At 30.6% G+C, this 9,332-nt stretch overlaps 1 protein-coding gene across 3 annotated transcripts; it reads left to right on the top strand.

Annotated features, from left to right (window-relative positions):
* The first annotated feature begins 1,098 nt into the window (after nucleotides 1-1,098).
* On the top strand, nucleotides 1,099-9,248 carry tmem241 (transmembrane protein 241). 3 transcript variants are annotated; one of them, XM_028434695.1, is made up of 15 exons: nucleotides 1,099-1,349; nucleotides 2,704-2,750; nucleotides 2,879-2,956; nucleotides 3,026-3,107; nucleotides 3,204-3,281; nucleotides 3,361-3,386; nucleotides 4,782-4,833; nucleotides 4,912-4,960; nucleotides 5,734-5,779; nucleotides 6,729-6,764; nucleotides 6,854-6,888; nucleotides 7,035-7,104; nucleotides 8,815-8,908; nucleotides 9,012-9,035; nucleotides 9,123-9,248. In XM_028434695.1, the coding sequence occupies exons 1-14, from the start codon at nucleotides 1,260-1,262 to the stop codon at nucleotides 9,021-9,023; spliced, it is 795 nt and encodes a 264-aa protein (XP_028290496.1). In that variant the 5' UTR covers nucleotides 1,099-1,259; the 3' UTR covers nucleotides 9,024-9,035; nucleotides 9,123-9,248. The 3 variants fall into 3 exon arrangements, with proteins under 3 accessions (XP_028290496.1, XP_028290494.1, XP_028290495.1); XM_028434693.1 differs by having other exon boundaries at nucleotides 8,971-9,035; XM_028434694.1 differs by having other exon boundaries at nucleotides 8,971-9,035; nucleotides 9,098-9,213.
* The last annotated feature ends 84 nt before the right edge of the window (nucleotides 9,249-9,332 follow it).

Genomic DNA, 9,332 nt, shown 5'->3' with positions numbered 1-9,332 from the left:
ACTTCCTGAAATATTGAACTTTTTCATGATATTCTATTTTCATTTAGATGTACCTGTAAAATTAGTTTTTATGTATTTTTAAGCATAATCAAACCAAATCAAATATATAATTTACCATATTCTACTTAGTTTTTATTGTAGTTTTATTGTATATATATATATATATATATATATATATATATATATATATATATATATATATATATATATATATATATATATATATATATATACTTAACTTTGTTTAACTGCATTCTACTTAGTTTTTATTATATATATATAAATATATATAGAAGAGGATTAGGGCCACTGAAAAAACAATAACAACAAAAACAAGGTCCAATATTTTTGAGTTCTGAGAAAAAAAAAAATTAATAAAATCAGAATTCTGAGGAAACAAGTCATAATTCTGAGTTTAAAGTCATAATTTAGACTTTACTTTCAGAATTAGTACTTTACTCTCAAAATTAGGACTTTCTTCCTCAGAAATTTGACCTTAAAGTCATAATTCTGAGTTTAAACTTAACATTCCAAGAACAAAGTCAGAATTTGGACCTTAGTCTCAGAATTCTGACTATTTTCCTCTGAATTCTAACTTTATTCTCTGAATTCTGACTTCATTCACAGAATTGACCTTAATCTCATAATTCGGACTTTTATCCTCATAATTCTGACTTAATTCACAGAATTCTGACTTGTTTCTCAAAACATTAATATTAATAAAAAACAGTTTTTTGTCTGTGGCCCTAATCCTTTTCTGTACACAACAGTGATGCTCAACAATCTGAAACACTACATAAACATGCTTTTACTTCATAATTCCTGTTTTCACAGTTATTTTTCCTTTTAAATGATCAAACTTAGATGCAATGATGGGTCAAAACTGGAACACAAGCCTTAATTTTAACAATATATTAACACATAACTCAGTTTAAAACAAATCTTTACCTTCATAATTACACCTTGATACATCTAAATACAGTCGTTTACAAGTGGAAGTGTTAAAAACAGGGCATAAATGAGAATAAATGGGTGTTTTTCTCGTGTGTTTCAGTGAATAGTGAGGTAGTGGTGCTCCTGTCTCTAACAGACGATCTTTGCAGCAGCATCTTGACGTGTCGCTGCTTGTAGAAATAGTGAAGTTTCTCTTGTTAAAATGTCTCCTGCTGTTGTTTAAAACACTCTGCTGTGTCAGTGTGAAGTTAAAGGGTTGTTGTAGATGTTGTCTGGTGGAGTGGAGCCATGTCCGTGGTGTTATCATGTGTTTTAGGCTCATTTCGCACTGGAGGAGAAACGTCTCCGGATACGTCTTCAGCTTCATCTTCATCGTTTCCTGTTTCACCAACAAGGTGAGGCATTCACGGACGGTTGGAAAACTCAGCTTTTAACTTTCACACCCATCGTAAGACTTTTATGAGTAAATCTAAAGTCACAAACTGTGTTTATTGAACTCAGTCTCAGCCTGTGAAATATAATGTGTATTAATTCAACTCGAAACTGTCACAAAAACACACTAAATGAGAGAAACAATTACCAAATAACACAAAAAAAAAACAGAAAATAATGTATACAAACTAAATGAGAAAAGAATATACAAAATAACTCACAAAGGATTACAAAAACAGACAAAATTATCAGAAAATATTCAAAATAGTTTACGAAAACACACCAAATGAGAAAAATTACTACAGCAAAAAGTAAATGAGAAAACTATACAAAATAACACTAAAACACACAAAATGACAACAATAAAAAACTAAATGAGTAAAAAATAACACACAAAAGATCCAAAAACAACATCAAAAACACACAAAATTATTGGGGAAAAAAATGCAAAATAAAATTAAAACATTCAAAACAATCACAAAAACACAAATAACACAAAAAAATCATGAAATGAGAGGGGAAAAAAATCACTAAACAATACTAAGTACACACAAACGACAACAAAAATGTTCAAAATGATCGAAAAATATACAAAATAAAACCAAAACACGAAAAGGATCAGGAAAATACCCAAAACCTGAAGAACAAATAAAATGAGTGAAAACATACAAAATAACACATAAAACACACACAGGATCACAAAAATACGCAAAAACACACAAATTGCACGAAACGCTCACAGAAACACACACAACAGCAAAAACAAAAAGAGAAAAATATACGAAAATAACATCAAAAACACACAAAATGAGAGAAAAAAAAAAATCACTAAACAACACTAAGTACACACAAACGACAACAAAAATGTGCAAAAAGATTAAAAAATATACAAAATAAAACCAAAACATACAAAGGATCACAAAACAAGAGAACACAATTACTAAATGACACCAAAAACACACAAATTACAACAAAAATAGACAAATGACAGTAAAAAACACACAAAACAATGACAAAAAAATACACTAAAATGTCAGTAGTGCTCTGATTGGTTGTTATTCTAATGCTGACGTGAACGTTGATAGTCACGTGTTTTGTGGCCCCGCCCCTGTAATGGGCTTGTGATTCTCATTATGATTTTATAGATTATCATAAATAGCTGCTGAACAACAAGCTTCATCACTCGTTTGCTCCTTCTATCAAACAGGAAGTTGTGCCCATGTTTAACAGGAAGTTGTGCCAGTGTCAATTTTATGATGTCATTCATGTGTCTAATTGATATATATCTATATATATATTTGATTCCCTCTCTTCTAGTTTGTTCTCTCCGTGTTGAATTTCACTTATCCTACATTATTCCAGGGGTGAGTAGCTTAAAATGAGTATTTATGTTATTACACTAAAAAAACTGTTTTCTGTGAATATTTAAATGAGTTTTGAACATGTGAATTGTTACATTTACACTGTGTCTCATCCTGATGTTTCCATGGAGATGGCAGACGTTAATTGGAGCCGTTCTGCTGCTGACGTGTGTGAAGCTGGGTTGGGTGGAGATGAGTCCCATCAGCAGGTGTGTGTGTGTGTGTGTGTGTGTGTTTAAAACTCTTTAAATGTGTGTATCATTGATTTTTCTCCTCAGATCTGCAGCTCTCTCCTGGTTTCCAGGCTCACTGCTCTTTGTGGGAAACATTTATTCAGGTTCCAGGGCCTTGTCTCACATGGTAAGAAACGTCTCTTATTATATTCACACACGTAGCCATAGCAACGATAGCAGCGCTAATAAAAAGGCTGCGTGTGTGTTATTGTTGTGTTTGCAGGTGATTCCGTTCTTCTTCACTCTTCAGAACTCGTCTCATGTTGTCAGTTACATCATCTCTACATTTATTCACAGAGAGGTGAGTTAATCTATATTAATATTAATATTAGAGCTAAACTAAAGCTTTCTATCACTACCTGTGTCTGTTTCTTTCACAGAAAACACACAGGATCAAACTGGCAAGGTACTTGTTTGATTTGATTTGTTTTTTATTCCACCTTATTCCCTGGGCTGCTACTTTAAAGAATGAGTTCGGACTTCTTAAGTTCAACACGTGACTTATAGTTTAGTGGCCCCAAAAGTAAATGCACAAAATGACTCTAAAAACACAAAAAAAAAACTGCACAAGATGAATAAAAAAAAAAATTATAGAAAGTAAACAAAACAAAAATGCACTAATTGAGAGAAAAGTATATTAAATGACACCAAAAACAGTCAAAACGACATCAAAGACAAACTAAATGAGAGAAAAATATACAAAATATACAAAACACCACCAAAAACACCCAAAATGACAACTAAAACAAATGATTGAAAAATGTACTAAATCAAACAAAACCAAAAAAAACCACAAAGGATCAGAAAAAACACTCAAAACAGACACAAAATGTGACAAAAAAAATGACTAAATGTCACCAAAAACACTCACAAAAACAGGCAAAACAACAGCAACAACAAAATGAGGAAATATATACAAAATAAAAAAAACTAAGACAAACTAAATCAGAGGAAAATATACAAAATAACACACAAAGGGTCACAAAAACACCCAAAACCTGAAGAACAACAAACAAATTGAGTGAAAAACACACACACAAGATCACAAAAATACTCAAAAACACATAAATTGCACAAAACACTCACAAAAATACACAAAAATAACACCAAAAACACACGACACGAGAGAAAAAAAAAAAATCACTAAACAACACAAAGTACACACAAACAACAACAGAAATGTACAAAATGATCGGAAAATATCCAAAATAAAACCAAAACACTCAAAGTATCAAAAAAACACACAAAATGAGGGAAACATTTACTAAATGACACCAAAAACACACGAAACGAAGCTAAAACGAAAAAAGGAAAATATACAAAACAATGAAAACTCACAAAACGAGAGATTAGTTTTTTTTCTTCATGACTAATAATAAATGACATCAAGAACACACAAAAAACCAAGAAAAATAGACAAAATAACAGTAGAAAAAATAAATAAACACAAAACGAAGTAAAACATTTGCAAAACAGCAACAAAAAAATACAAAAATGACAGTTATTCGTTATTCTAATGCTGACATGAATGTTGATCATGTGACCTCAGATCAGATACAATCATATGTCTGTGGCTCCGCCCCCTGTGATTGAGAGATAAGCTCCAAATAAAAATAATAACTTCTGATTGTCATTATCATGTTAAAAATTAATAGCTGCTGAATAACGAGCTTCATCACTAGTTTACTCCGTCTGTCAAACAGGAAGTAGTGCCCATGCCAAACAGGAAGTAGCATCTCTGAGGGATGAGGTGTTTACATTCACATTATCATTCATGTGTCCATTGTTCATCCGTCTCCAGTGTCTGCATCATGCTTCTGTCAGCCATCAACCTTCCTCTGCATGACCCCCAGGTAACATCATCATCATCATCATCAGTAAGCAGCTGCTGATCAATCAAAGCCTAATGAACAGCTTGTGTTTCCATGTAGTTTGATTACAGTGGTTACCTGTGGGCCCTGGGCCACCTCCTCTGTCTGGGTAAGACTTCATCATCATCATCATCATCATCATCATCAAAGAAAACTATTTTTTAATGTATTTTTTCCATCCTTTCCACGTCGTTCATTATTTTAATAGAATTATATTTTCCTTTGTTTTAAACATGGACAAAACCACAGCAACACATTTAAATCAGAAACAGGCAGCAGTTATCAGAGGGTCACATGATCAACATTCACATCAGCGTTAGAATAACGACCAATCAGAGCATTAGCACAGGAAACTACACACAGTTTGTGTGAGTTTTGTCGTCGTTTGTTTTTGTGTGTTGTTGTGTTTGTGTGTTATCAGAATTATTTAATGTAATGTTTGTCATGTATATGTATCTTAGTTGTTTTGTGTATTTTAGGTTTTGTTTGGTGTTTTTTAGTTGTCATGAGTGTATTGTGTAATTATGTTGTGTTCTTGTGTAAATTAGTTGTCATTTGTGTAATTTAGGTGTTTTGTGTATTTTAGTTGTAGTTTTGTGTATTTATGTTGCTCTTTGATGTATTTTCGTTGCCATTTTGTTTGTTTTAGTTATTGTTTTGTTGTCATTTTGTGTATTTAACTATTTTGTGTATTTTTGTTGTCATTTAGTGTATTTTAGTAGCAGCCCTTGTTCTGTTGTTGTTGTTTTGTCATTAGTGAGATCACAGTTTGCCGCCAACAGACACTGCATTATTTTTTTCAAATTATTATTCATATTGTTATTATATTATGATAATTATGATGATAATTATTGAGTAGAAACCCACATCATTCTCTCCCAGGTTCCTACAGAGTGTTTCAGGTTCACAACAGATCATCCAACCTCAGGTGAGTTTAACTCTTTTATTTACATTTTACTGTTAATGTCATTATTTAGACTCTTTTATTTACATTTTACTGTTAATGTCATTATTTAGAAACACGTTTATTTACATTTTACTGTTAATGTCATTATTTAGAAACACTTTTATTTACATTTTACTGTTAATGTCATTATTTAGAAACACGTTTATTTACATTTTACTGTTAATGTCATTATTTAGAAACTCTTATTTACATTTTACTGTTAATGTCATTATTTAGAAACACTTTTATTTACATTTTACTGTTAATGTCATTATTTAGAAACACTTTTATTTACATTTTACTGTTAATGTCATTATTTAGAAACACTTTTATTTACATTTTACTGTTAATGTCATTATTTAGAAACACTTTTATTTACATTTTACTGTTAATGTCATTATTTAGAAACACTTTTATTTACATTTTACGGTTAATGTCATTATTTAGAAACACTTTTATTTACATTTTACTGTTAATGTCATTATTTAGAAACACTTTTATTTACATTTTACGGTTAATGTCATTATTTAGAAACACTTTATTTACATTTTACTGTTAATGTCATTATTTAGAAACACTTTTATTTACATTTTATGGTTAATGTCATTATTTAGAAACACTTTATTTACATTTTACTGTTAATGTCATTATTTAGAAACACTTTTATTTACATTTTACTGTTAATGTCATTATTTAGAGACTTTTATTTACATTTTACTGTTAATGTCATTATTTAGAGACTTTTATTTACATTTTACTGTTAATGTCATTATTTAGAGACTTTTATTTACATTTTACTGTTAATGTCATTATTTAGAAACACTTTTATTTAGTTTTCCATTTTATTCTAGTTTAATCAACGTTTATTTGTCAGTCTGTTGTAGTAACGTTACTAATATTAAGTTAATAATCTGTGATCATCTATTGACAGTGACCTGGAGCAGCAGTGTCTGAATTACCTGTTCAGGTAATAATTGTTGTTATTATTTGAGTTCTTAAATCATTTCTGTTTAATTTACATTATTTAGGTGAGTTTTTCTATTTTTTATTTGTTAGCATTGTGCTGCTGGGTCTGGCTGCTCATCCCACGGGTACGTCACTTACTCACTGCACCTTCACTTTAACAAATAATGTTTGTTTTAAGGCTGTTTTTCAATCCAATGATTTATAAGTGAGAATCTTTTTGAATATTTTTCTCTGTTTTTACATTATCTTTGTTTCTAATCTTTTCCCACAGGTGACCTGAATGGAGCGTTGGCGTTCCCGTTCCTTTGGTCGTACACGTTCTACTGTGGCTGCTGCACCAGGTGAGACACTCATTTATTTATTCACCTCATCCTCTACGCTCATTGGTTTAAAGGCCTAAAGACTGTCTGAACTCTTTATATTAGAGACCAGCTACTTTTATCACAGTGGGCGGGGCCATAAACCTGTGATTGTATCTGATCAGAGGGTCACATGATCAACATTCATCAGAGCATTAACACAGGAACCAACAAAGGCTTGGTCTGTTTTATAGTTGTCATTTTGTATATATTTTACTTTCATTTGTCATTTTGTTCCATATTCCATTCCATGTCTTTGTTGTGTGTCTTTTTGTTGTAATTTCATATATTTTATTTTACACTGTATTTTTGTGTTCTTATGTCTTTTTTTCGGTAAATTTTGTTGTCACTGTCCATTTTTCTTTCATTTTGTAAATGTTTGTTGCAGTTTTGTGTTTTTTTTCCATATATTTTGTGTTTTTGGAGACCTTCGAGTATTTTTTGTATATTTTAGACTTGTTTTGTGTATTTTTGCTATCGTTTTCTATAGTTCTGTTATTTAATCTACATTTGTAGTTGCTTTATGTGATTTTTTGAGTAAATTATTGTATTTTTGTTGTGCTTTTGTGCAATTTTTTGTATGTTTTTTTTTTTTTTTTTTTTTAAACGTAAATTTTTGTATTTTCTGCTGTTTTATCGGACCTCCAATTGCCATTCTGCTCTATGGTATTGAATTTGAATTCAATTATTTTATTTTTTTTTTTTAAAAAGAAAAAAAAAAGAATTCAAGAAATTCTGTTTCAAAAACACAAAACAAGAGAAAAATACATAAAATTGACTCCAAAAACACGAAACAACAATGAAAATGAATCAAATGGTTTCAAAAACACACAAAATGACAGAAAAATCCACAACATTGACTCCAAAATGCAAATCAACAAAGAAAAAGCACTAAATAGTTTCAAAAATACAGAAAATGACAGATAAACACAGAAGTACAACAAAAATAGAAAATTTACTCTAAAATCACAAAACAATGAAAATGCACAAAACAGTTTCTTAAACACACAAAATGACATAAATATGCAAGAAAGTACAACAAAAATATACAAAACTGACTCCAAAAACTCAAAAATACACAAAGCGGTTTCAAAATTGCACAAAATAACAAGCCAGTTAACCATTCCTGCTCTATTGTATTGAATTCAAAATTCAATGATTTGAAAGATTCAAGAAATTCTGTTTCACAAACACACAAAACTACAACAAAATACATAAAATTGACTCCAAAAACATGAAACAACAATGAAAATGCATCAAACGGTTTCAAAAATACACAAAATGACAGATAAACACACATAAGTACAATAGAAATATTAAAAAATGACTCCAAAAACACAAAACAACAATGAAAATGCACAAAACAGTTTCTTAAACACACAAAATGACAGATAAATGTTCAAAAAAGTACAACAAAAAACACGTAAAACTGACTCTGAAAACTCAAAATCGCACAAAATAACAAGCTAGTTGCCCATTTCTGCTCTATTGTATTGAATTTGAATTCAATGATTTGAAAGATTCTATAAATGTAAACATTTTTCATCATTAGGTCAAACAAATCGGATTCGTATCAAGTGCACGACTCACAAACATCTCTTCCTCTTTATGCCCCTTAGTTTGAGAACCACTGCGTTGCATGAATAAACTTATTTTACATTCCAGTGATGTGTGGCTGTGTTTTCCTCCCAGTGCTTTGCTGGGATTCCTGCTGGTGTTGGTCACAGTCAGAATAAAAATTGGGATGTCCCTCCAACACCTGGCTGTCTGGGTTTATACGTCAAAGGTAAATATTCACTCTTTTGTCTTTATAATGTGATACTTTGTTTAAAATGAATTTGTTTTTAGATCATAGCCATGTTCTTCTCCACGTTTATTTTTGAAACGAGTGTCAGCAGTGAGTCTGTGGCTTGGTGAGTTATTAGTGCGTATTTTATTAATTAAACGAGCCTTTACTTTATGTTTAAAGTGATAGTTTTGTGTGTTTGTTGTGATTACAGCGTTGTTTTCAGTCATCTTGGAGAAGCTTTACTTTTGTACACTGACAGAGACTCGTCCTGATGGAGCAACACTACAAAAGCTTTAACATTAGCACTTTATTTGATACCCAAAGAGAAAATACACACATTTTTATAATAAACATTGCTTTACAAACTGTTTCCTCGTTTTTGCCTCTTTTTTTTTGTCATTTTTTTTCTTTTTGATTTTTA

Source organism: Gouania willdenowi, chromosome 20 (assembly GCF_900634775.1).
Source record: "Gouania willdenowi chromosome 20, fGouWil2.1, whole genome shotgun sequence".
Taxonomy (NCBI): domain Eukaryota; kingdom Metazoa; phylum Chordata; class Actinopteri; order Blenniiformes; family Gobiesocidae; genus Gouania; species Gouania willdenowi.
The sequence above is the reverse complement of the archived record's forward strand: the minus strand, read 5'-3'. Positions and strand labels throughout refer to the sequence as shown.